Source organism: Hylobates moloch, unplaced genomic scaffold (assembly GCF_009828535.3).
Source record: "Hylobates moloch isolate HMO894 unplaced genomic scaffold, HMol_V3 SCAFFOLD_17, whole genome shotgun sequence".
Lineage (NCBI taxonomy): Eukaryota > Metazoa > Chordata > Mammalia > Primates > Hylobatidae > Hylobates > Hylobates moloch.
The window spans coordinates 82,965,105-82,991,945 of record NW_026652292.1 but is presented as its reverse complement, the minus strand read 5'-3'; the positions used below and the strand labels follow the sequence as shown (position 1 = coordinate 82,991,945).

Genomic DNA, 26,841 nt, shown 5'->3' with positions numbered 1-26,841 from the left:
TTCACTGTGTTAGCCAGGATGGTCTCGATCCCCTGACCTCGTAATCCACCCACTTCGGCCTCCCAAAGTGCTGGGATTACAGGCGTGAGCCACCGCGCCCGGCCGGTGCTGCCTTCTTGGGGCGTGGCCTCCACAGTGCTTCACCTGGCTCCCGCAAAACAGCTTCATTGAGATTAAATTCACATGCACACGAGTCACCCTTTACAGTGTACAATTCAGTGGTTTTTAGTATATTCACGAAGTTGTGCAACCATCCCCACTCATCTCATTCCGGAACACGTTTATCATCCGCAGAAGACGTCCTGTGCCTGTTAGCAGCCGCTCCCTGCCACGGTTTGAGTGCGGCCACAACAGAACGTCAGACAGCAGTTTATCAACAGAGACTTCCTGCCTCCCAGTCTGGAGGCCAAGGTCGGCTTCTCCTCTTCCGCGATGGCCCCTTGCACGTCACGTCCTCACCGGCTGGAGGGTGGGCCTGCCCCACAAGCCCTTTTCATAGTGGCTTTAGTCACAAGGGCTCTGCCTCGTCAGTGGATCAAACACCTCCCATCAGGCCCCACCTCCCGGCACTGCACAGGGTCTAAGTTTCGGCCTGAGCTTTAGAGGATGCAAACGTTCCAACCACAGCACTGCACGCCGGGCCCAGTACTCACCGCTCTCACATACAAAATCGTATGAGTCAGCGTTCTCTAGAGGGACAGGACTCATAGGATACATGAACAGGGGATGATCTTGGACTCCCTGCCCACCTTCCAGACACACGGGGGCAGGGCTGGGCCCCCACGGCTTTGCTGGGCTCAGCCCACTCAGCGCTCATGGGTCAGAGTCTCCTGCCTGTCGCTCTCCCAGGCTGTGCTTGGTCGCTGGTGGCCCTGCAGTCCTGCGGTCTCGGAGGCAGCCCCGCCCCCACTATGAGCCTCTGCCTGGGCCCCAAGGCTGTCAGCAACATGCTTTGAAATCTGGGTGGAGGCCACCGTCGCCTGCAGGGTCAGCGCCTCGTGGACGCTGCGTGGCCGCCGCCAAGGCCCACCGCATGTGCCTTCAGGAGCAACGGTTGCAGCTGCGCCTGCGCCTGCCTGAGCCATGGCTGGGGCGGCCAAGGAGGGCTGGGCCAGGATCGGGGGAGACCCAGGCAGGCAGTGAGCTCTGCGGTCCCAAAGGTGCCCCAGGGGCCCATCCCTTGCCATGATTCTGTCCCCAGGGCCCTTATAAAAGGGCTGGAAGGAACTAGCTTGGCTGTTTTTCCTCTGAGTTCTGCCATGTGAGGCTTGATACGCCATTGGAGCTGCTCTCAGCAGACCCCAGCCTGCCAGCGCCTGGATCTTGGACTCCCCAGCTTGAGAACTACAGGAAATAAATTTCTGTTGCTTATAGATTACCCAGCCTGAGGCAGTGGGGATGGACTAAGACCCTTCCCGTTTTCCCCCAGCTGTGCCCTCGCCCCCAGCCCCGGGCAGCCAGGAGTCTACTCTGTGTCACCGTGGACCCGCCCATTCCAGACATTTGACATAAATGGTCTCCTGTGATGCGTGGCCGTCTGCGTCTGACCTCTTTCACTTGGCAGATGTTTGCGGGGTTCATCCACTTTGCGGCGTGGGCCAGAGCTTCATTCCTTTTTACGGGTGAAGAATAGTGTGGGGCCAGGCCACGATGTGCCCATCTGTCCCTCAGCCAGTGGACATGTAGGCTGTGCCCACCTTTGGGCTATTGTGAATAATGCTACTAGGAACATTTGTGGATAAGCTTTTGTGTGGACACGTTTCTGATTCTCGGGGACATGTACCCAGGAGTGGGATTGCTGGGTCACATGGAATTCGGCTTCACACTTTGAAGAACCGAACAGCCACATGTGAGGTTCCCACGTCTCCGCCCTGACACCTGTGATGCTTTCAGTTCCAGCCATCCCAGTGGGTGTGAGGTGCGGTCTCGTATGGTTTTTATTTGCATTTTCCTGGTGGCTAATGGTGTTAAGCAGCTTGTCATGAGCTCGTTGGCTGGTCGCATACATTATTTGATAAAAATATCTATTCAAATTCTTTTGCCTTTTTTTTTTTTTTTTTGAGTTAGAGTCTCGCTCTGTCGCCCAGGCTGGAGTGCAGTGGCACGATCTCAGCTCACTGCAAGCTCTGCCTCCCAGGTTCAAGCAGTTCTCTTGCCTCTGCCTCCTGAGTAGCTGGGATTACAGGCATGCACCACCATGCCTAGCTAATTTTTGTATTTTTAGTAGAGATGTGGTTTCACCATGTTGGCCAGGCTGGTCTCAAACTCCTGACCTCAAATGATCCACCCAGCTTGGCCTCCCAAAGTGCTGGGATTACAGGCGTGAGCCACTGTGCCCAGCCTCCTTTGCCCATTTTTAAACTTGGTTGTTTATCTTTGTATTGCTGAGCTGCAAGAGTTCTTTAGCACAGTGGTTTTTCACTGCCTCACCCTGGAGCCAATACACATCCTTTCTGCTCAGTCATTAGCCAGAAATGCAGAGAAATGCTACTGTGTGATCCCATGACCTCAGCCTGATGTGCAGGGGTCCCCAGAATATTAGACGGGCACTGACTGCAGGATACAGACCCAGGAGGGTGGCTTTGCACTGTTGATCTGACCACAGCCCCTCACTGATTCAAAACGTCCCCTTTAGCGTGTCTGTAATGCCTGTGTGTTCACCGTTCATCTTGTTACTGTGACCAACCCACGCACCAGCTCCACACAGGGCTGACCAGGTGCAGCCTCCGGTGTGTGTTAAAACCTGGTGGCCACGGTTCCCTTGTTTATCTTTTGTCCCAGAATTTACTTAGTTTTCTTACTTACTTTTCCACGTTAACTTCACAATCAATCTGAGTCCAGGGTTCTCTGGTGTTTTAATTGGCCCCGCTGTGGCAGCTGGCCAGCACGGCGGACGGCGCTTCGTGACACCCAGGACAGACGGGGCTTGTTGCTGGTCTGTGGTGCTCGGTCAGGCCTCAGACCCTCTGTAACAGGTATAGATCTGCCCGCCGTTTGCTCCTAGAAACTTACAGTTTTTGTTGCTATTGGGAATGGTGCCTCCTCTTTCTTCATTGTCTCTCCTAACGGGAAGTGCTTGAATTTGAAAGATGCTGATTCCTGACTCTGAATTTTGTGCACAGCCACCCTGCTAAACTCACCTCTGCCTTCAAATCAATTTTCCGAGTCTATGAGGAGTCGCAGCAGGCTGTGCTCTGGTGCAGAGCCTCTCTCCGGCCGTGTGCATGCGGCTCTTCCTGGGGCTCCTGGCTGTGAGGCCTGGCCTGTCCCTGAGGCTGAAGCGGAAGACCCAGCTGTCCCCTCCCTGTGCCCTCGCCACACCCTCCCTGTAACGCTGCCCAGACTGTGCACAGGGCAGGTTCCTGGGGGCACATGGAGAGGAACCGGCTGTGGGTGGAGACAGCACCCGGCTGAGGTCCTGGGGAAGAGGCCATGCCCGGAGCTCCTAGACACAGGAGGTGGCGCTGGCTGAGGCCCGATGCCTGCACTGGGCACGGGGGAGGCACCTTCAAGCTGGGGCCTCCTCGGAGCAGCTGCATCCAGGGGCAAACCCTGCCCCTCGTTTTCCGTGTCCACGTCTTTACGAGAGCTGCAGCTGGCACCCGTGAGCTGTGGGCTTTGTCCAGGGAGAGCCGTGCCCAGCACCTGGGGGACCCTGCAGAGGTGCTAAGATTCAGGGTTAAAAACGAGGATCCTGGCCTCCCGCCACCCTGTCCCCAGAGGCCCCATCGGAGCTGCCTGGTCTTCCCTGCTGCCAGCCCAAGCATCCGAGGCTTTTGCCAGCAGTGCCTGTGGCAGCCTTGGGGAGGGTGGGGGCCCAGGGAGGGGCATCATTTGGTGTTGATCAGGGGAGATGCTGGCGTCTCCACGGCCCCAGGGCCTCCAGGCCCGCCCAGGCTCCCTCACTCAGATGCCCCACCCACAAACACCTGCCCAGGCCCCACCAGGGGCCCCTCTCACCCCTGAAGCTGTGCAGGCCCTCGGCTGACTAACTGGGACCCACAGCTTGGATGGGCAGGAAGGTCCAGGAGGGGCCCCTGAGACCTCCTCGCTTGGGCCTGGGGGTTGGGGCCGCAGGAAGCCACGCTCTGCCTCTGATGCCCACCCCTAGCTCCCCTGGCTGCCTCCTGGCCTCTGTCTCCCTCCAGGCCCCCCACCCTGACCAAGGAGTGGGGGGTAGGGGGCGGGGCTTTTGGGAGGAGGCCACGCCCAGTGTGGTGGGGGGCGGAGCTTTTGGAGGAGGCCACGCCCAGTGTGGTGGGGGGCGGAGCTTTTGGGAGGAGGCCACGCCCAGCATTGGGTTTGCATTTCCAGGGTGGTCTCCTCCCCTGGCACTGGGCTGGGGGCTTCAGGGTGACCCTGCCCTACCCAAGGCTGACCTGGGGCCATGAACAGGAGGATGCCCCCCTCCCTGCTCCTCATGAGTCCCTGTGTGCCCCGACGGGAGCCAGCGGGCAGCAGCCGGATCCCAGCAGCCTCTCAGGGCACTCAGGACTGGAGAGGGCCCTGCCCAGGGTCTGCGGGTGCCACTCACCCACCCGGCCGCAGCCCCGAGCTCCCCTGGGCTGACCGTGGGCCAAGCTGAAGGGGCTGGTGGTTGTCAGCCCTTGGTCTGGCCCCACCACTGCTCTGCCTGCTGGGGGAGGCCGGCAGCCCAGGTTGTGGGGCCAGAGGGCCACGCTGTGACAGACGAGAAGAGGGAGTGACCTGGAGGGCCCAGGGCAGGGACCAACAGCAAATGCCTCCCCAGGTGGTCTCTCCAGGACAGAGGTGTCCCCTGTGGAAGGGCTGGGGCTCCCAGCAAGAGCAGCAGCTCCTCAGGGCACGGGGACCCAGCGGGCTGAGTGGGGCTCTTGGAATAGAAGGAGCCTCCCCAGGCTCAGCTCTGCAGGCAGAGAGGGGAGGCAGGGCCTGAGGTTCCTGATGGGGAGGCGGCCTTGCCCTGCGGGGTCTCCCTCAGGGGGCAGAAGAGCCGGGGCTCCCCGCCAGCAGCAGAGAACAAACCCTAGTCCAAGGCGAACCCCAGGTGTGGGGTAGGTGTAAAAGCAGATGGCTTTGACCACAAGTGCACAGGTGAGGGGCAGACAGGTGTGAGCAGGTGTGAGCACTTGAGGGGACAGGTGGGAGACACATAGAGGGTGGGAGGAGATAGGGACAGGAGAAGAGGTGGGGGGACAGGTGTGGGGCAATTGGAGGTGGGTGGGGGTAGATGGTGTCAGTTGGGAGTGGATGGGGTTAGGTGTGAGCAGGTGCGGGGTGGGTGGGGAGCACGTGGAGGGGGCTGGAGTTGGTGTGGGCAGGTGCAGGGCAGTGCCAGGGAGGCACTGTCAGGTGAGTGTGGGGCTGGGCAGAGGCTGACCTGGGACAGCAGGGCTGCTGCTCAGAACCTGCTCTCTGGGCAGGCAGCCGGGCCCTGCCAGGTGTGACTGCCCACTGCACAGAGGGGTGGAGGCTGGAGGCCCAGACACCTGTAGGGGCTGGGAGGGATGTGGGTGAGTCTGGCCCCTCGACACCCTCCGTCCCACTAGTGTCCACAGCCCTGGCCCTGGCTGGCCCCGGCGTCCCCCCAGTGGGCACCCCCAGCTGGAGCCAGCTTGCATCAGGGACCTGGAGAGTGAGCGGCGAGCTCTCCACATGGGATCCTACAGACACTGCTACCACCGACCAATGGGGTCAGTAGCTGGTTTAAAAAGGAAAGGGCAGCAGAGAGGCCGCCCGGAAGAGCTGGTGTTTCCATGCACCACGCTTACAGATGTGCCAGAGGGTCAGCCTGCCTAGCCGTGTGCCGCGCTTACAGATGCGCCAGAGGGTCAGCCTGCCTAGCCGTGTGCCGCGCTTACAGATGCACCGAACCTTATATTGTTCAAGTCGCATGTCCTGCCTATCAGGGATGTTTTCGGACCCTGCGTGGGAAGCCCTTGGCCACTGTTTGAGGGTCGGGTGAGGGGGCGGCTGAGGCTGTCCAGGGGAGTGGTCAAGGGCTTGAGGAAGCAGAGGTAGACTCACCAGGTGCTGGTGCTCAGAGGAGCTGGGGAACACCCACGCCCTGGCCGGGCCACCCCGTCCCTCCTGGGGCTTGATGCCAAGGGGAGCGGGTCAGGCCGGGAGAGGCCCGGGGCCAGCCTGGGGAGCAGAGCTGCTCAGCGGGGCAGAGGTCCTCCTCCGGGCGCCGGGCTCAGGGCCCAGTGGCCAGATGGTTTTCTTTGCTGCAGGGAGTGCCGGCTGCGGGGGCAGGCCTGGGAGGGCTCGTGCAGCTGCTCTTGGGCTTCTCTGCTGTTGTTTTTTGCTGGGACATCAATCCTGCAAGTCCAGCTGGGCTCTGGCCGAGAGCAGCTAGGGGTGGGGGTGGTGGGTGCTCCCCAGCCTCCACGGGGCAAGTTCTGGGCCCATAGTGGGGAGAGAAGGCAGGATGGGGTGCAGGACCAGCCTGGGGTGGGGCCCCGAAGAGCCTGGCTCCCCGCCCTGTGCCCTGCCTGTCCCAACCCTCCCAACTTCCTGCCGATGCCCCGCTAGCTGCCTGCAGCCTCCCCTTGCTCCCGTGCCCGGGCGGAGGTCTACAGGAGACCAGAGCCCGGGTGTTCATCAGCAGCCACAGGAGAGTTCCCCACCGAGGTGCAGTAGCCTGAGGTGCTGGGGCTGCCCGACCCTCCCCAGCTCCACCCCTCTTGCCTCTGAGCCCTACCCAAGGCCTGGAGAATCACTGCTTCCTCCTGCTCCAAGGGTTCCAGCAGGGCCCTTGGAGGGTGTGCCTGCCGCGTTCTCAGCCCTCCCTGCCAACCTTTCTTGAACGGAGTCTGGCCACAGTGCCAATGCGTCGATGGTCTGTCCCTCTGCTGTCTGAGCTCAGGGGCCGTCCATGCCTCCGCGGCTCGCATACGGCAGCTCTGGTTTTACCCATGAGGGGGAAGCCCAGGACCCGTGCCCTCAATCACATCTCCAGTTCAAACATACACGCGCACACGCACACGCCGCCTGCCCACCAGGCAGACACCCACACACCTGTGCACGCACGCGCACGCCAAGCCAGCGGGCCCTGCCCCTGCCCCAGAGCCCTCGGTATCAGAACCAGGCTGCTGTGGCTGTTTCCTCTTTAATTCTCCTGAGTGTTATGAGCCCCAATTCACAGACCTTTGTCGCTGCATATAAATTTGAGGATAAAATTGTTCAATTTGTTCAACATAAGCAGCTGAAATTTTGCCCGGGGTGGTGATGAACGGCTCTAGCACTCAGTAAATGTATTTAAAGCGCATGTATTTTACAACATTACCAGCCCGCCGCCCGCAAGCACAGCCCATCTCCTCATCTGGCGGCCTCACCGTTCACCATGGTTGGTGGCCCTGGTCACTCTCACGGTCTTTACCAGCGGGGTGCCAGTGGCTGGGACCAGGTTCTGACCGCTATGCCCACTCACCGTGGAATCGGGCGAGCAGGCCAGACCATGTGTCGTAAGGACACAGCGGGACACGTCCTGTCACAGGGCACCCGCTGTCTGTGACTTTGTTTCTGTTTGTTTCTGCCCCAGGTTGGGCGGGACAGTTGGCAGGCACCACAGGCACTCCTGTGAGGTCACCTGGCCAGTTCCAGGATTAGCTGCAGGCTTTGGCTGATTTTCTTGGGTCTTGTACACAGATGCTTGTCAGCAAATACCAGCGGCTTATCTCTTCCCTTCCAACATGCAAACCTTATTTCATGTTCTTGTGTTAAGCGTTTTGGCACAACCTCCAGCCTAATACCAGTCTCTAGGGAGATAAACAGAGCTGCCGAGTTCACAGGCCAGGAAACTGAGGCTGAGGGTCCCCCACCCACCTCCTGCTACCCCGCACCCCTCCTGGGGCCTTGCTGGGTGGGGTGACTCCTCGGAGGTGGCACCAAGGGGAGGTTTGCTTCGAGGCTCAGAACACTTTTCTGACAGCTTTCTGTCCCTTACATCCCAGACTCAGTTACACTTCAGCGTCCCGGCTCCCTGGCCGCCAGCCTCACACCACGGACAGCCCTTGGAGGCGTTCCATTCCTGCTCCGACCCTTCAACTTGGAAACATGGAAACAATGAAGCCGGCTGAGTGGGAGCCTCCAGGCCTGTGTGTCCAGAGCTAGTTCCCAGTGCCTGGCTGCCTCTCGGGGCGGGACCTGTCTCCAGCTGGAGCTGGGAGGGCGGCCCACCCTGCCAGAGGCCAGCCCCACACTTGGCTGCCGTGGGGGCTGACCAGGGCCCAGTGACCCAGCCCAGGGCTTGCCTGTGGAGAGGCTGGAGCCAGCTGTCAGCACGGAACTCCTGGTCTTCCCACTGCCGCCTCTGCAGCCCCCACCAGAGATATCAGAAAACATCAGCTCCAGCCTGCAGCCCAGACACTTGAAGTCACCTTGGCTGCCCCTCCTCACACCCGTGCCCACGTCAGTGAAACCAGGGCCGGCTCGTTAACTGTGTCCAGAACCCACGCTTCCCACCCCGCCCAGGCCACCTCCCTCAGTGGCCCGGGGGGCTCCAAGATGAGGAGCCCGAGACAGGTCGGAGATGGGCTGGGTGGCCTCTGCCGCTCACCTGCGGCGGGGCAGGGAGCAGAGGCCGCAGTCATGAGGCGGGGCTGCCCTTGGCGTGGGCCTCGAGACTGGGAGCCACTGCCCATACCCAAGAGACCTCTGTGGGCATGGGGGTGCAGAGCCAGGTAGGAGGGGGCACCCCCACCAAAGGCAGCAGCCCCCCCGGCTTCTGCTTTAGATGGGGCAGGGAGAAAGGGGAGGTTGACACTTGGGCTGACGCTGCAGGGTCTGGACGCTTGGGGTGGCAGAACCCACCTGCACGCAGGGAAAGGCTTGGGATGGAAACGTCCCGAGGGGACCCGGGTTCCCCAGCACCCGCCGCAGCCCCTCCTTGCACCGCCTGGACCCCCCGCAGTCCCGCCTCATAAATGAGTTGAGACTGCTGATCTGCACGGACCACGCTTCCAAAAGCAGCTCTGAGAAACCAGGAGGCTGGGATTTCGAAGAGGACGCCAGTAAACAGGCTCAGCTGTGGGCCAAGGTGAGGCGCGACCCCTTTTGGCTTTTTTGCCTGTTTCCGTAGGCTGACCCGGGGTCTGGGGAGCTTCCTCAGCCCTGACATCTGCTTTCCCTCCTCCTCCCGTGGCCCACAGTCTTCCCAGGTCGCAGGCCGGCCTGCGGGAGCTATGCCAAGAAGGGAGGGGGCGGGCAATGGGGACAGGACCTCAGCCAGTGAGACCATCACGCACACAACGGCCTGGCTGGCACACTGCTTCCCTCCCACAGGGGCACTTCGGGCAGGCCGCCTCCAAGCCAGGACCCTACAGTGTCCCACAGACCTAGTGGGCAGAGGGACAGGCCCGGTACACACAGAGACCACTGCCCAACCTGCCACTGCACTGTCTCTGGGTCTCTCTTAGGCTGCTCACTTCAGAGAGGCTGAGCTGGGCCCTGGAGGTCACCAGAGCCAGGAGTGAGGCTCACCCGTGTCCTCATGAGAGAAAGTCACCAGAACAGATGCTGGGCACGCTGGCTCTTTCCAGGATTTTTATTTCTTTAAAATAATTCATACAAATGGTTACAGTCACAAACATGATTTTAACCAAAATATTGCTAGCCTACCACATCAGCAGGACGGCACTGGTGCAGGCGGGGACGCTGCCACCCTCCACGTCCCCAGGACAGACGTCGATGGGCAGCGGGCACGCTGGGCGCCGCCCAAGCTTTTCCTTTTGGAGCTGCTTCGTGATGCCGTCTTCGTTTGGAACAACGGGGGGTTCATGCCAAAATTAGGAAAAACAGCCTTTGTTTTGTTTTTCTAAATTATTCTAAAAATAAGACAAGCAGGTAGAAAAAACAATGCACTGTGTGGCATAAAAAGAAAAACGGGAAGGATTCATTGTCCTGAGAAGTTTGCCAACTGCCTCATTCCCGGGCACGTTCCAACATACAAAAAAAAAAAAAAAAAAACAAAAAAACCCTCAAATTGACTTCCGAACGCTCCTTCAGGTTTTCTTTTTGTTGACAGCTAAGCAAACAGATCCTTTGTATGTTCTAAAAACTGTACACAGACAAGAACGTTCATGGGAGAATAACTACTGACTTCTTCTGCTTAACGAGGAACGCGAAGGACACAGGGCAGAGCGCCCACAGGACGGACGACAAGCGACACGAGGCCCAGCGCTGCCCCTCCCGCCTCCTGACAGCCCGGACCAGTCTCTGCAGTGCCAGGGCCGCCACGCAGGTGCCTCCTCCACACACTCTGGTCCGAGGGTTTCCGGGCCCTCCGCCCAGGCGCCGAGGCTGGAGAGCTCCTCCCGGGCTACAACTGGTCACTGGCGTGGTCTCTATCTGCCTCAGGCTTGACGGTTTGGCCGGGAGAAGGGGCGTGGGGCGGGTGGGCCACAGGGGGCAGGCCGTGGGACAGGGACATGGCGCTGGGGACGATACCTTCCACAGCAGCTGGGATGCCAGTGGGGGCCACGCCCACCACGCCCGGAGGGTACCTGCTGGGAGAGGGTCCATCCGTGAGGCCCACCTGTAGGCGGCCTGGCCGGGCCCCACCTGCCCTCATAGCATCGGCAGCACCGAGGGGGCCGCTCCGGGAGGACCAGCAGTCAGGGTGAGGATCCCGGCCTCTGCACGGATGCTCCTGCCTATGGCGGCTACTTCTCAGGGCAGGGGAGGGGGGCCCTGGTGTCTCCAGGCGACTTGAACATGAGGTCTTCGCCTCACCCGAAGCCCCCTCCTCCCACAGGCCCCGTGCCCACAGCAGTCCTGTGTCCACTGAGCCCTGAAGGCCACCCCAGCCCAGGCTCCTTCCAAGAGGCCCTGGTTCTCATGGGCCTTTCAGGTGAGGTGGGCCTTACCACTTCCACCCAGATCCTCCAGGTCAGTCAGTGGAGACGCCGCCCCTCCCACCAGGGGCTGTGCTGGGATCCAGGGGAAGCCTCGGGCCCTCCTGGAGGCTGTTCCAGGCCAGCGGACCTGCTCACCTATAGGCAGCCCCGTTGAGCTCAGGGTGCACGACGGCGGGGTCCATGCTGGCCCAGTGGGTGGCGGCCGTCAGATGGTCCTTGTTGACACAGTTCTTCAGGCTGTCTGGGATCCGGCCTGGGAGATACAGGAGGAAGGAACAGCTGTGGCTCTGAGGGGGGCCCAGGAGCGTGGCCCACTGGGTTGAAGACGTGGGCAGCAGGGTTCTCGGCAGTGTGCTCCTCCCTCTCAGCCCTGGGGCTCCCAAGGCACGGCAGGGTCCTGTCTCTCAGGGCACCGGCACCCTTGCAGCATGGGGACCCCCTGCCCGGAGCACGTGCCCAGCTTGCCGAGGGACCTGTCTGCTCAGCCCAGCAACTTCCCAGCAGGTCCTGTGTGTAAGACACGACGCCAGGGCTCAACCTGACTTTAGCCTTAGAGGTCCCTGCTGGGGGTGCAATGAGAGCACCATGGGTCCCGAGCTGGCAGAACATGGGCCTGGCTGCCAGGCGAGCACAAGCCCACGAGCGACTGGGGCTGGCAGGAAGGGTCCCCCAGGCCCACCTGTGATGGCTCTGCGGATCTCCCGTGCCGCCTCCTCTCTCATCTCGATGGACGCCTGCTCGCTGTACCATGCAGCATGGGGGGTGCAGATGAGGTTGGGTGCATCCTTCAGGGGGCCCTGGCTAAAGCTGGGAACAGCACAGGCATGGTCAGTGCAGCCTGAGTCCTGTGGCTGGGTATGGGGGCAGGTGGCTGGGCACTGGAACCCCCTATGGGGGGCCCTGCCTGGGAACCACAGACCCCACGGCCCTGCTCCGCTCGGCAGGCTGGCTGAGCACAAGAGCACAGCCCCGGGACCATCAGACACACCAGGGGCTCCTGACAGCGGCAGGTGTGGGAGCCCAAGGGATTTAATCTCCAAGCCCCTCGTGGGAGGAGCCCTGATCGGGGGACATGCTGGCCTGGCCCCTCCCAGCCGAAGGGTCTGTAGCCCCAGGAGCTGCAGGCTGATACTGCCCCTGGGGGGGTGTCTCCTCCTGCGGCTGAACATCCAACCCAGGGCTGCCTGGGGTCCCAAGGAACTGTAGGGATTGCAGGTCTGGACGGGACACCATGACTCCATGGCCAGGGCCCATGGGGACCACTCACGGACACTGGGGCCTCACTCTCTCCTGGCTGGTCAGGAGCCCTGTCCAAAGAGGGGCTCAGGAGGACGAGCAGCCCCTCACAGGACCGAGGTGAGGCAGGCCTAGAGCCCGTGGCTCCGTCCTCACCCCGCAGCGGGTGGCAAACTCCCCCAGTGCTGGCCAGCAACAGGCCTGAGTACAGGCAAGGGTCCGGACTGGCAGAGGCACCGTCTGGAGGTCAAGGCCAGCAGGATGGTGGGCAGGGAAGAGCAGGGAGGCAGCACTGGCCATGGGGGCACCTGAAGGGTTCCGACTCGTGCACGTCCAGGGCGGCGCCGCGGATCCGGCCCTCCTTCAGGGCCTGAGCCAGAGCCTTCTCGTCCACCAGGCCGCCCCGGGCCGTGTTCACCAGGAAGGCCCCTTGTCTCATCTGGAAGACATAAGGACAGGCCAGGCCCAGTCAGGGATCTGCGCGGCGCAGGCAGCCAGAGAAGCAAGGTGGTCACACACGCCATTGGGGAGGCCCAGCTCCCTGGCCCCTTCCCAGCCCCATCCTGGGCTCACCACGGCGCTAGGACTGAAGGCCTCGGGCGTGCTGCACCGTGGCCCAGAGGGGCTGGCTGAGGATCGGCCCTGTATAGACCTGCACAGCCCCACAGCTCCAGGAGAGCTCCACCCTCCTGCCTAAGCCCTGAGCTGAGGACTGGGCAGGGGCTCCTGGCTTGGTCCCCCTGTGGTACCCCTTTTCTGGGTCCCCTGCAGCCCAGTCTCCCCCCAGCAGGGCCTCGGCCCACAAGGTGGGACTCCCTGGAATGGCAAAGCCCAGCGCCGTCTGCTCTGAGGCGTGGTCTTTGACTCCAACCCCAGCGGGGCCTGCAGCAGAGCCTCAGTCTCTGGAACAGGCTCGCTTTTCATGCACTTTTGCAAAAGGTCCTTGGGGTGGCTCCCCCTCGGCTTCATGGCCAGGGCTTTCCTGCAGCCCCCCCATTTCATTCCAAGAAGTCCACCCAGCCACGGTGCTTGGCTGACAGCTGGGCAGGTCACGGTGGCTTTTCTTTGGTGCATTGCTGCCCATTGAAGCCTCACACCTGAGGTCCTCAGGGATGGCAGGGATCTGAACAGCATCCACGTGCCACACCCTGTCCACTAGAAGGCTCCAAACCCACTCTGTGAACAAAGGAAGGGGCAGCAGGAACCTGGCCTCACCCTCTTTGCGGCTACAGGCTGCTGGGGCAGCTAGAGTGGGCGGGTGGCCTCTGACACATGTGTACACACATGCACATACATACAAGCTCAAACATGCAGACACGTGCACCCACGCACACTTGCCCACATACACACACATCACTGTGCACACACGATGACTCCCTGAAGGGCCTGGAGCCAGCGGGAGGCAGCCGTCCCCAGCTCCACCCACTCGAGGGGAACGTGGGGCTGAGGCTGCGCTCCAAGCTGTGCTGAGGCAGAGGCCGACCTGAGCACAGCCCATTCCAGCTGCGGATGTGAAATCTGAACCTGGCAGCACAGCATGAAGTCACAAGGGCCGACCCAACGCCCCCCGGTAGCTGCATCCGTCCCCACTGTGAGAGCGGCAAGGGCTTCAGGGGAATTTGGTGTTCAAAGGTATGTGGTTCTGTCTTGTCCACCGAGTATTTTAGACGCCCTGAGTAGAACTCAGAACATGGAAAACACTGTCTGGCAGACAGGGCTTCCCCCAGCAGGGCTGGCAGCCGCCGCTATGTGGCTCGCTGAAGGCAGGGTCTCGCCCAGGTGCAGGTGGCTGCTGGGAGGGACCTGCCTGACACCCCCACCTGTTACCGCCCCGCAGAAGGAGAGTCCTGTGTCCCTGGCTCCACGCACCTGCTTGACGGTGAAGTCATTGATGAGGTGGTGGTTGTGCTCGTTGAGGCCGCAGTGCAGGGTCACGCAGTCGCTGTGGAAGAGCAGGTCCTGCAGGGTGCTGACACGCTGCAGCCCCAGCGCCCGCTCCACGCCATCCGACAGGTAAGGGTCGTAGAAGAGCACGTTGAAGCCGAAGGCCTTGGCCCGCAGCGCCACCGCCTGCCCCACACGACCTGGTGGCGTCAAGACACAGTGTGAGACCCTTGCTCACCCGTGGCTGGGAGGCCGGCCCCAACAGCCAGGGTCGGAGCAGCCTCTGTGCCTCAGTTTGACCATCTGCCAAGGATGACACCAGCTGTAGTCAAGCCAAGGTGCCCGTGCCCACTCCACACGAGGTGTCTGCTCCCAATGTGCCCACTGCCAAGGCGCAGGCTGTGCACAGGGGTGGAAAGGGTACACTAGCCCCTCAGCCCACACCAGCTGCCAGCCACACCACCCCCCTACGGCCTGTCCACAGGAGGTGACATGAACCACTCGGTGTCAAACGGACAGGTCAGCGGGTCTCCACCCACCCCACACATGCCCTACATGCCCAGGCCCCTCCGCTGGCCTTTCGGATCCACCCATTGACGTCTCTGGCATCTCAATTCCAGCCACCACTAGGTGGAGACGGCAAAGGGGGCAGGAGGGAACCTTCCAGACCAGGGAGGCCCCGCTGGGCTCATGTCCTGTCCCCTTCGAGTGGAGCGGCAGAGAAAGCCATCCCGGGCAGACGTGCCTGCCCCCACCCCAGCAGTCCAAGGCTGGCGCAGGTCCTAGCACAGGAGCCACGGAGCCAGAGCCACCGTGTCTGGCTGGGGCCGGCTCCTCCCTGGGGAAGGGTCTGCAGGGTGCATGCGCCCACTGTGAGCCAACAGTACGGCTGCAAAGGACACATGACCCCAAGCCTGCGAACGTGGTGTCTCCTGCATTGCCTCAGAGGGAACCGCTGCACAGGAAGGAAGCAGGCTGAGCGCTGGGGCGGGTGGGAAGCGGGCGCAGCTTCAAAGGCGGCAGCCAGGGCAGGCCTCCCTGAGAGGACCAAGCTTGCTGGAGACGTTAAGGGGACAGGAAGGGAGCCAGAGAGCTGGAACAACACGTGCGAGGGGCCCGCGGCGGCAGCAGCCTGAGGGCCAAGGAGACCAGACCGCCAGGCAGACAGGGCGGCCGGACGTGGCCCAAACGCCCAGGGGACCCCCAGTCACTCTGGGAACGGGCCTGGGGGAGGCTGGGAGGCCAGTCAGAAGAGTTGAGGACCGTCTAAACGCACTACATCCTAGAAAGGGAGGCGCCTGTTCTACGAGAAGGAACGTGGTGGCTCCTTTCATCCCCAGGGACGAGGATGGTGCAGGAGGCAACCAGTTCAGGGAGGAGGGCTCGGCAGGCGGAGGTGGGAGCAGCAGTTCCGAGGGTTGGAACCACGGCCGGAGTACCCGGGCAGCTCCTCAGGTGCAGGAACAGCCCCCGTCTGTCAACGCCCCCTGCCAGGGATCCCAGCGAATGGCAGGAAGAGAACACAGGCAGACACAGAGAAAGCACCTCCCACAGCACAGAAGGCGGAAGACACGCTGTTTCCCACTGCGCACAACACAAAGCCCTGGGGTCGGGCTGCCGGTGGCAAAAACCAGCTAAAGCCGCGGGACAGCACCGGCCACGCCTGACACAGGAGAGCAGTGGCTGTTCGGGGCGAGACGATTCTTCACTTTAGTCTCTGCCATTCTTTTCCACACGATGTCTGGCTTATGATAAGAAATTATTATGATGTAGGTGAAGAGACAGGAAGATGTGGCTTCTAATTAGAACAAAACACTAGAAGCAGACAGACCCACAGATGACCGAGGCTGGAATCAGCCAGCAAAAGCTCTTAATACCTACTATAAACATGCTCAGAGATGACAGCAAGTGTGGATGTGAACAGCAGAAAAATGGAGGCTTTGGAAGATGAAGGGCAACTCTATAAAGACCCACACAGAAATTCCAGAACGAAAACATCCCTCTGCAACGGAACTCCCTGGACGAAGCTAACCTCAAGAAAAGGATCGGGAGCTTGAAGGCAGGGGCTCAAAGTCAGCAGATGCTGCAGAAGCAGAGAGTAAAGAATTTAAAAAACAAATTTTAAAGAACAGGCCTTGGTGGCTGACGCCTGTAATCCCAGCACTCCGGGAGGCTGAGGTGGGCAGATCATGAGGTCAGGACTTCGAGACCAGCCTGGCCAACGTGGTGAAACTCCGTCTCTACTAAAAATACAAAAATTAGCCGGGCGTGGTGGCGGGTGCCTGTAATCCCACCTACTTGGAAGTCTGAGGCAGGAGAATGGCGTGAACCCGGGAGGCAGAGGTTGCAGTGAGCCGAGATTGGGCTGCTGCACTCCAGCCTGAGTGACAGAGCAAGACTATCTTCCATAAAAAAAAAAAAAAAAAAAAAAAAAAAAAAAAAGGAACATATTTTCAGACAAAGAAAAGCAGAGGGAATTGGTCACTGGTGGAGCCACATTCCTGAGAGTCTTTAGGCTACGGGAATGTGATGCCCGACGACAGAATTGGGGGCGGGATAAACAAGGCAGAAAGGGTGGATGTGTTGGTTGATACTCAGAAAGAAAAATTACTGAAAAATTCCTTGACAGACTCATGACTGATAGCTTCTTGTACGGTTTTCTGCATAATAGATGTGGAAAATCGGCCCGAGGGTGAGAGGATCTGCCACAGGCCTCTGGCCGCCCTGGACGAGTCTTCACAGGTTATGCTGGACGGCAGTGAGTTATGAAGGCGTATCCTAATCTCTAAAGTAAAACTAAACACGATCACTAAGCAGAGTATAGATTAAAAAGCAACAACAGATGCAAGGAGTCATTTAACACCTGATTAATATAAAAGAAGGCCAGAAAGGAAAAACAAGGATGAACAGAAAACATGTAGCCAGATTGACACCGAAACCCAAATGATCAGCAATTACACTCAAGAGGCAAAGACCGTCAGACTGAAAAAAGAAAGAGGAACCAACTATATACTATTAATAACAGACACACTTTAAACGTGAAAGACAGAATTCAGGTGCTGTGGCTCACACCTGTAATCCCAGCACTTTGGGAGGCCAAGGCAGGGTGACCACTTGAGCCCAGGAGTTCAAGACCATCCTGGGCAACACAGCAAGACCTTGTCTCTACCAAATAATAGTAATAATAATGACAATTAATTTAAAAAAATTGCAGTGGCACCCACCTACAGTCCTAACTACTTCGGAGGCTAAGGCAAGAGGATCTCTTGAGCCCCAGTGCTCAAGGCTGCAGTGAGCCATGACTGCACCACCACACTCCAGCCCGAGTGACAAAGCATGACCCTGTCTCTGAATGAATGAATATAAGAACAGAGATAAGCTGAAATTAAAAGGATGAAAAAAGACATACCGGCCAGGCGCGGTGGCTCACGCCTGTAATCCCAGCATTTTGGGAGGCTGAGGCGGGCGGATCACGAGGTCAGGAGATCGAGACCATCCTGGCTAACACGGTGAAACCCCGTCTCTACTAAAAATACAAAAAATTAGCTGGGCGTGGTGATGCATGCCTGTACGAGCATGCATGCAACTACTTGGGAGGCTGAGGCAAGAGAATTGCTTGAACCTGTGAGGCGGAGGTTGCAGTGAGCCGAGATTGTGCCACTGCACTCCAGCCTGGGTGACAGAGCGAGACTCCGTCTCAAAAAAAAAAAGAAAAAAGACATACCACACAAACACTGATCAAAAGAGCTGGGACGGCTGCCTCAACATCAGACCAATTAATTAGACCACAAAAAGACCAACAGCAAATGTCCTGCTTAATGGTGAAATGTCAAAAACTTTTTCTCTCACGTCAAGACAGTAACGCCCACACTCACTACTGCTGATGATTGTAGCTAATGCAAAAAGGCAAAAATAAAGAAATTAAAGAAATAAAAGGCACAGAGATCAGAAAGGAAAATGTAAATCTGTGTTTATCTGCAGATGACACAGCAGTGTGTGCAAGAGAAAATTCAAGAGAATCTGTTTTTGGCAGAGGCAGGTCTCATTATGCCATCCAGGCTGGTCTCTAACTCCTGCTGATCCTCCGGCCTCGGCCTCATAACGCACTAGGATAACAGGCACAAGCCACTGCACCCGGCCTAACAAGGAGAATTTAGAAGGCTGGGGAATATGAGGTTGGTTTACAAAACTCAGTGTATTTCTACCCACTAATAACCAACCATCAAGTAACAATTAGGCTGGGCACAGTGGCTCATGCCTGTAATCCCAACACTTCGGGAGGCCAAGGTGGGTGGATCACTTGAAGTCAGGAGTTCGAGCCTGGCCAACATGGCGAAACCTCGTCTCTACTAAAAATACAAAAATTAGCCAGGCGCGGTGGCGGGTGTCTGTAATCCCAGCTACTCAGGAGGCTGAAGCAGGAGAATTTCTTGAACCCATGAAGTGGAGGTTGCAGTGAGCCAAAATTACGCCACTGTACTCCAGCCTGGGTGACAGAGCGAGACTGTCTCAAAAAAAAAAAAAAAAAGAAACAAAGAACTAAACATTTATAACAGCATTACAAATGCCAAATAATAAACTTAATGAACTACGTGGAAACCTTCTACTGGTAACGATGAAACACTGTTAAGAAAAGCTAAAATAAATGGAGAGATCATATTTGTGTCCCGAAGATTCAATATTATTAGGAAGTCAGCGTTCCCAAAACTGATTTTAAGGACTCAACAAAATGAAAACTGACGACCTGATTCCAGAATGGAAACGGAAATGCACAGCAGGGCCTAAGACAGCCGAGACCCTCGTCAAGAACACGGCGGAAGATCTCAAGACTCACAGCCGTGCAGACAGCGTCACGCGGCAGAAAGGGAAGAAAAACAGGTCCACGGAACAGAAGGGTCCAGACAGACCCACTCACATGTGGCCAACTGCCTTTCCGCAGAGGAGCCAAGCCAACCAGAAGGAGGGCTCCTCTGCGCATTGTGCCGCAGTGACCTGCCATCCCGGAAAAGGGCGGGCCGCCATCCCAGCCTCACACCACACGTGAGTGGCAGCCCAGAAGACCCTGGACCTAGAGGTAGAAGCTTCCAGAAGAAAACACAGAGAACTGGATGACCCTGGGGTAAACAGATCGCTCAGGACACAAAAGGTATTCACCTAAAAAACGGGTGATACACTGGGCTTCATAAAAACTGAAAACGTGTTCTTGTCACAGAGAGATGTCAAGAAAGGGAAAAGTCAAGCCACGGCCTGAGATATTGGTGAACAAGTAAAAACGAAAATCTTGAAATGATGAAAATATCCACAGCGCATGTCGATCTGACAAGAACCTAACGTAGACCACGTGAGGGCTTCGTAACCAACATGAAAAAGACTGCCGGAGGCGCTCCGAGTGGCCAAGGGCACGAAGAGGTGCTCAGCCTCCTCAGTTATCAGGAAACTGTAGGTTAAAATAAAAATATCACAAAATACCTGCTGGAAGGGCTAGAATTACAGACTCCAACACGGAGTGCTGGCATGGATACGCGGCTGCTGGAGCATGACGCTGCGCACCTGCCTGAAGAACAGCGACTCCTTCCAGGCGACAACGTCCTGCTCTGGGGCTCAGAAATTCTACTCCTAGGTACAAACCCAAGAGACGTGAGTCTATGTGCACAAAAAAGATGGGCAGAAATGTGTTCACAGAAGTTTTGTTTGTAATATTAGCCAAAAACTTAGAAAATGCATCACCAAGAGTCTGGAGAGCGAATCGTGCTGTGTTCACACGATGGAACCGTTATCAGAAACTGCTGGGTCGTGCGAAAACACAGAGGCATCACCCTGACTGACGGGCAGCGGACACAGAAGGCCGCGTGCCCGTCATCCCACCTCGGCAGAGCTGGGGAAGGCCCTCTGCTCCAGGAAGTGGGACCCGGGTCCTCGCAGGGTAGTCGCGGGGCCGCCAGAGGAGAAGGGGGCCCGAGGCAGCTGCCCGTGTGTAGGCGCCTGCTCTGCCGAAGTGCCGGTGGGTTCTTGGGTGTGAATGTGTACAGTGTTTTCCTGTGTGCACCTGAGACAGTGCATTTTTCGGAAAGAAGGAAGGAAGGGAAGGAAAGAGGAAACAAAAAAACACGGAGATGTAAGTCACAGGCACCAGAACCTTGTGGAGCAGAGGTAGCGGCCGCCCCCTCATCTGCGCCGAGTGGCACCAACACCATGAGCCACACGCTGCCCAGGGCTTCCACATTCCTGTAGCCACCACACACGTGGATTCCACGCTAAGAACAACCCGGACACAGGGCGTGCACAGCAGAGGGCAGATGGGGACATGCACGCCCTGGGACAGCCTGAGTGGCTGGTGCCCAGCGCCGGCCACACCTGGAGCACGAGGCTGTCCCACAGAGCGTGGGGATGGGGCTCGGGAACAAGGGCGAGGGGCAAGGCGGGGGACGGGACGCAGGTGCTCTGCAGTCAACGGTGCCAGGTGGGCAGCCGGGGTGGGGTAGGGGTCAGGTCCACAAGGTAGAGGCTGCAGCGTCAGGGGGCTTGCGTCCCTAAGGACAGAACTGCTCTCCTCAGCTCCCGAGGCCGAGGGAGTGCTGACCTGGCCTGGGTCATCACGAGATCACCACAGACAGAGGGGCCTGGGCCAAGAGCGAGGGAAGCAGCTGCACCCCAGCAGCTCCAGGGGGGCCTGCCCGAGAGCCCACAGGATGACCTGGGCCAGTGCAGGGGAGAACGCCCATGACAAACCCCCACAACCTGCCAGGACCACCCTGCACTCCCCAGGACGCCAGGAGTCCCTGCCCCTGCAGTCCCCACCCACACTCAGGCCAGGCCTGGGTGGGGGCCTCGGCAGGTGGGGTCCTTAACGAAGGGGGTGGCCACAGCCCTACCCTCTGAGGGCATCCCGACCTGGGTGCTCCAACCCCCACTCAGCACGGGGCCCTGGGAGGGGCTGGTTGGGCCCAGCAGCACACTCAGCCTGGGAAGGCGCCGTCCTCAGGCCTCAGAGTGGCCATGGGGAGGGCCCGGGGCCTTCAGGGCTGGGACCACAGACCCCGACGCCAGGAGAGACAGGACATGGGACTCTGGAGGCAACACACCCACCTACTCTACCAGGGGAACTACAGACATCCCTGGCCACACACAGACACAGCCCATAACCCCCCCTCCACCTCCCACAGTCCCTCGTACACCCCAGGGGAGGTGTCAGACCTGTGGCTGCAGGACAGGCGGTGCCCTGCAGGCAAGGCACACACGAGGCCCCTCCCATCCTGTGGGCTTGCTCTGGAGACAGCAGAGGCACCGCCCCTGGACAAGACCAGCGGGCAGCCCACGGAGCCGAAGGTCCACAGAGCCCCGAGTCCCCGGCCCCTCCCGACCTCTGCCCCCACCTGGGCTTCCTGCCCACCCTCCCTCCTCCCCTCCTTCAACAAACCACACATGCGGGCCATGGCCCTGGGATGGGAGGGGCCGCCCAGGCCTCAGACGGGCAGAGGTATGAGGAACGGGCACCTCAGGGCTCTGGGATCCTTGCAGGTTCCAGCCAGCCCTGGGGTCCTGGTGGAGGCACCAGCGAGACCGTGAGAGACGTGTCCAGGAAGAGACAGGCACGTGTTCCATGCACATCCGTGAGCCAACCTCCCCCACTAACCTAGGTGTGGCCGCCTCACCGAGACCACCCGCAACGTCCGATTCCCCAAACGCTGGCGGGACAAGGACAGCGGTCAGCAGGAGTGGGCCGCCTGGATGTTTGGGAAGCGGGGGGCGGCCGGTCAAGGGGAGTCCCTGGCATGGCAAGGTCCTTGCATCCCCACGGGGCCTCCTGGGGAACGGCCTCCTGGGGAACCCGTGATCTGGGGAGACAGGCACCTGGGCCAAGGTGTCCAGGGGGTCTTCAGAAAAGGTGCAGCACCCCCGCCCACCCTCTCCACAGACCCTCTAAGGGAGCACCTTCCCACCCCACACCAGGGCCCCGCCCAGATGCTCCCCCTCCCTCATGGGGCTCTTCCCCTGGCCCCTCCCAGCTCCACTTTCCCTTAAGACATGGCTCTACTCCCAGGATCACACACACACACACACACACGTGCACAAGCATACACACGCTCGCCCGTCTGAGCTCAACCTGGGCCTGGCTGTGTGGGGCCTGCTGACTGCTGCATGCCGGACCCAGGACAGTGCTGGGCCCAGGAGAGGCAGCTGCAGAGCGAGTGGGCAAATGAAGAGCGAGGGGTCGCTGAAGGGCAAACCACTCCCTGGGGACAGGGCCAGCGCCAGGGGCAGCTGCTGGTGACCACCGAGGAAGCCAGCGGCTGCCCGAACCCTGGCCCTAGCAGGATCCACACAGCTAGCTCCAGGGGCCTCAAGGGGTGAGCACGTGCTAGACTGGGGTTGATGTGCGTGCCCACACGTGTGCCCGTATCTATCTGTGTACGTGCCCATGACTGACGTCAATGTGTGTCCCTGTGAGGTCATGTGTATGCTTTGATATCCGTGTGTGATGCCCATGTGTGCCATGTGATATCCGTGTGTGTGTGCTGTGACATCTGTATGTCCCCGTGCGGCCCATGTGTGTGCTGTGACGTCCATGTGTGATGTCTGTGCAGGCCTGTGTGAGACCCATGTGTGTGCTTTCTGAGGCTGTGTGTCCTGTGACATCTGTGTGTGCCCATGTGAGGCCCGTGTGTGCTGTGACATCCGTGTGTGATGTCTGTGAGGCCCACACGTGTGCTTTGGCATGACATCCGTGCAGGCCCGTGTGAGGCCATGTGTGCTGTGACATCCGTGTGTGATGTCTGTGTGTGCCATGATTGTCTTGTGTGTGGCCCGTATGTGTGCTGTGGTGCTGTGTGTGACATCTGTGCAGGCCCTGTGTGCTGTGACGTCCATGCAGGCCAGTGTGAGACCCATGTGTGTGTTGTGTGTTGTGATATCTGTGTGAGGCTGTGTGCTGTGGCATCTGTGTTATCTGTGTGTGCCCGTGAGGTCCACGTGTGTGCTTTGATGTCCATGTGTGATGTCTGTGTGTGCCCGTGAGGTCATGTATACTGTGATGTGAGACCCACATGTATGCTGTGGCATGTGTGACATTCGTGCAGGCCAGTATGTGTACTGTGACATCCATGTGTGATGTCTGTGTGTGCCATGATGTCTGTGTGAGGCCCACATGTGCTGTGGTGTTGTGTGTGATATCCGTGCAGGCCCTGTGTGCTGTGACCTCTGTGCAGGCCAGTGTGAGACCATGTGTGTGCTGTGATGTCTGTGTGAGGCTGTGTGCTGTGACATCAGTGTGTTATCTGTGTGCCCGTGAAGCCCACGTGTGTGCTGTGACATCCGTGTGTGTTATCTGCGTGTGCCCATGAGACCCATGTGTGCTGTGATGTCTGTGTGTGCTATGACATACGTGTATGTTATCTGTGTGTGCCCGTGTGAGACCCACGTGTGCTGTGATGTCCGTGCATGTAGGGCACACAGCCTGGGATTCCCGGGCCCTGGTGCCTGTGCTGTGCGCACTCAGTCCTGTCCTGGGTTGGGACCGACACCTGCAGCAGCCCCACCCCGCCCTGGGCCTCTCCTCCTGGGCACAGCTGAAGAGCGGCAGCGCCAGATGCAGGGAGGGGCACAGGCACGGAGCTGTGGCCGACGCACCGAGTCCGATGATGCCCAAGGTCTCCCCGCGGATCCTGGCGGCGCCGGACGCCACCTCGCGGATCTGCTCAACGCTCTGGACTCGTGTGCCCTCCCGCAGCGCCTGGTGCAGCCAGGTGGCCCGCCGGTACAGGTTCAGGATGTGGCACAGCGTCGAGTCTGCTGTCTCCTCCACAGACGCCGCAGGCACGTTGCAGACGGCGATGCCTGTGGGGACAAGGACACGGCGGTCACCCCCACGCCGGGCCCAGCCTCCGGGAGGACACCGGGGCCGCCGTGGCTAGAGCAGGTTTGAAGCTTCCCAAGGAAGAAGCCAAAGGCCGTGTCCCCAAGGCCACCCTGGGAGGCCACGAAACGAACACATCGTTCACAAGTCGGGGGCAACAGAGCAACTCCAGGAGCCCCACCTCCACTTTAGGTTCACGTGGCAGCACACGCATGGCAACTGCTCGGTGTGTGGTAGGGCTGGGGCATGAGACGCTGCCCTGACCCCTCCCAACTCGGCGCTGGGCGCCCAGGAAGAGACAAGCACACGTCTCCCCGCGTCACCCCGCCGCCCCGATTCCTCTCGGGGGTATTCTGCTGGGAGGCTGTGGCCAGATCAGAATCTGGGTGCTGGCTCCACCTGCACACCCCTACATGGACATCCGCACATGTCCTCAGGCCTCCCCCAGGCCAAGCCGGGCCCCCGCAGCCCCTTCCGCCCTCCATGCCCCACACCCTGCAGTCAGTAACACTGAAGCTGAAGCCATTCCAGGAAAGCAAGTCCATCCCATTTCTCCCGAGTGGCCAGGCATGCCCATGTGTGACCCCTACTCCCTGCTCCTGGCCTGTCCCCAGAGACAGGCCCTTCCCCGGCCAGTGCCCCTCCCTAAGCCTATTTACCCTCATCCCTGGCCTGTGCCTGGCCAGGGCCTCCCCTGCACAGCACTTCCCGCCCCATCCGGACGATTGCACTCCTGTGTCTGACTGGCCGTCTGTCTCCCTGGGGAGGAGGAGGGGGTAGGAGGCCAGGACAGGGCTGCATTCATGGGCCCGAAAGCTGGACAGGACCGCATGGTTCCGCGAGGGGTCCCGAGGGCCGGGAGAGGGCCTGACGTGGGGCGGCGCGGGCAGGGGCTGCAAGAGGCCAAGAGTGGGGTCCTGCACAGCCCCCAGACACAACTCACTTGGATGTAAAAATGTTAAACAAGGGAGACTGAGGGAGAGCCAAGCCAGGCGCCACATGAGATTGGAACAAAGGCCTCCTGAGGGTGGGCCAGATCCCAGGGGTGCCCCAGACCATCCCTGGCTGAACAACAGAGCCGAGGCCTGGGAAACTCCACGAGTAACAGAGATGGTAAACAGCAGGGGCCGCTCAAAAAGCGCCAGGCCTGCACCCGACACCACGGCTGGCCCTTCCCAGGACGCCACCACAGAGACAAAGGCAGGAGGAGGCTGGCACACGGCTTTGGCCCATGGGCGCCGGCGGAAGCAGCTGAAGCCAGTGCAGGAGGAGACCCCCGAATGGAGGCATGGCTACCGACACCACCTGCGTCTCCCACAGGAACACAGACGGTTCCGACTTTGCAATGCCATAAACTGTGTCCTAGGAGAAGCGAAGCAAAGCCGTGAGGCGCTGGCCAACCGTGGGCAAGGGCAGGGTACGACCTCGCCTGTTACCAGCATCAAGAAGAGCAGAAAAAACAGACCAAGCCTGGCAGAAAACAGAAAGTGCGCTCCAAGCAGGACAGCCGAGCGCTGCCCCGAGTTTGTTCTAATGAGTGTCCATGCATGGGTGCAGACACGTGTGCATGATCCGTGTGCGTGTGTAGGCACACGGGTGCAGACGTGTGTGTTCTATGAGTGTTCCATGTGCTGAGTGTATGAACAGAGGTGCATGTGTTCATGTGATGAGCGTGTCATCCATGTGCTGAGTGCACGTGCACGGGTGCAGATGAGTGTGCATGTTCCGTGTGCTGAGTGCACATGCATGGATGCAGATGTGCGTGTTCCGTGTGTTCTGTGTGCTGAGTGTGTGTGATCCATGTGCTGAGTGCACATGCACAGGTGCAGACATGCATGTTCTGGGTGCTGAGTGTGTGTGATCTGTGTGCTGAGTGTATATGCACAGGTGCAGACATGCGTGTTCTGTGTGCTGAGTGCACATGTACTGGGTTGCGACACACACTGCTGTTCCCACTGTGTCTTGGGACAGAGACCTATGAGCTCTATTACAGCCACACACTGATGCCCCTGCCCCTCACCCCCAGGGCTCCAGTACCCAAGCAAGGGGCACCAGCCAGACATGCATGCAGACCTGTGTGGCAGCAGCTTGCATGCGTGTGAAGCCGCAGCTGGATTTCCTGCTGCCCAAAGGAGAGGAAGTGCCCTGAGATGAAGATCTGTGAGGAACAGAATGGCTGCAATCTCACGCCGGCCCCAGACGGGACCACACACCGCCGCCAGCCACACCAGGCGGTGTGCAACAGGGTCCTCAGCGTGACAGTGAAGCCTCCATGGACAAGCAAGACGGGACGAGCTCGCATGAATGGGCACAGGAGAGAATTCGGAGCCGGCCTACCTAAATCCCCGGCCGACTTGATGTCGATGTTGTCGAAACCACTGCCAATCCGGACGATGATGCGGAGGGCTTTGAACTTCTCCAGGTCCTCCCTGGTGAGCGTGATGGTGTGGTACATCAGGGCCCCCACAGCCTCATTCAGGACCTGCAGCGAGGAGAAAGCACACAGGCTCAGCCCGGCACCTGCAGACCCTCGGGCTTGGCCTTCGGGAGTGGGGCTGAGCCCGGCTGGGAAATCAGCCTGTGGCCCTCAGGCTTGTTCCCCAAGCACCAGCCTGGACACTGGGAGAGGCTACATGATGCTTCCCCGCCATGCGCGGCCCCTCAACCTCTGCCCGGGCGTCCTGAGTCCCAGCAATTCCCGCCACAGCCTCCTCAGCCGCATGTAGGCTGCAGGCCGGCACTGGTCTGAGTCACCCGCTCCCCACTGTGGTGGCTGAGATGCTTCCTTTTGAGCGTGCGCCCCACCCTGAGACTCTGCTCAGCTTTGTGGAAGAAGTGGGGTCCCGCCAGGCGAGGACACAGGAGGGGGGTGCGGCAACACCCAGGAAGGACACTGAGCAGGTGCAGCTGGGTGGGGCGGCCAGGGCACCTGAGACCTGCAGGCCCGGGGCTGCGGGTAGAAAGTGGTGAGTCCCCGCGGCACACAAGCATGTGGGCAGAGGCAGGCAGACGCCACCCAGCCGTAAGGAC

At 59.7% G+C, this 26,841-nt stretch overlaps 1 protein-coding gene across 6 annotated transcripts in view; it reads right to left on the bottom strand.

Annotated features, from left to right (window-relative positions):
* Positions 1 to 9,502: 9,502 nt before the first annotated feature.
* The window catches only part of CTBP1 (C-terminal binding protein 1), a 57,836-nt gene continuing 40,497 nt past the window's right edge, over positions 9,503 to 26,841 (bottom strand). For 4 of the 6 annotated variants that reach the window (XM_058430319.1, XM_032135656.2, XM_032135655.2 and 1 more), the window contains exons 4-10: positions 26,149 to 26,293; positions 23,586 to 23,792; positions 13,944 to 14,158; positions 12,383 to 12,513; positions 11,518 to 11,645; positions 10,974 to 11,091; positions 9,503 to 10,487 (exon numbers count right to left, since the gene is read on the bottom strand). In XM_058430319.1, the coding sequence (XP_058286302.1) occupies positions 10,301 to 10,487; positions 10,974 to 11,091; positions 11,518 to 11,645; positions 12,383 to 12,513; positions 13,944 to 14,158; positions 23,586 to 23,792; positions 26,149 to 26,293 (1,131 nt within the window). In that variant the 3' untranslated portion in view covers positions 9,503 to 10,300. The remainder of the gene's footprint in view (positions 10,488 to 10,973; positions 11,092 to 11,517; positions 11,646 to 12,382; positions 12,514 to 13,943; positions 14,159 to 23,585; positions 23,793 to 26,148; positions 26,294 to 26,841) is intronic. The other 2 variants (XM_032135660.2, XM_032135659.2) reach the window with 1 other exon arrangement.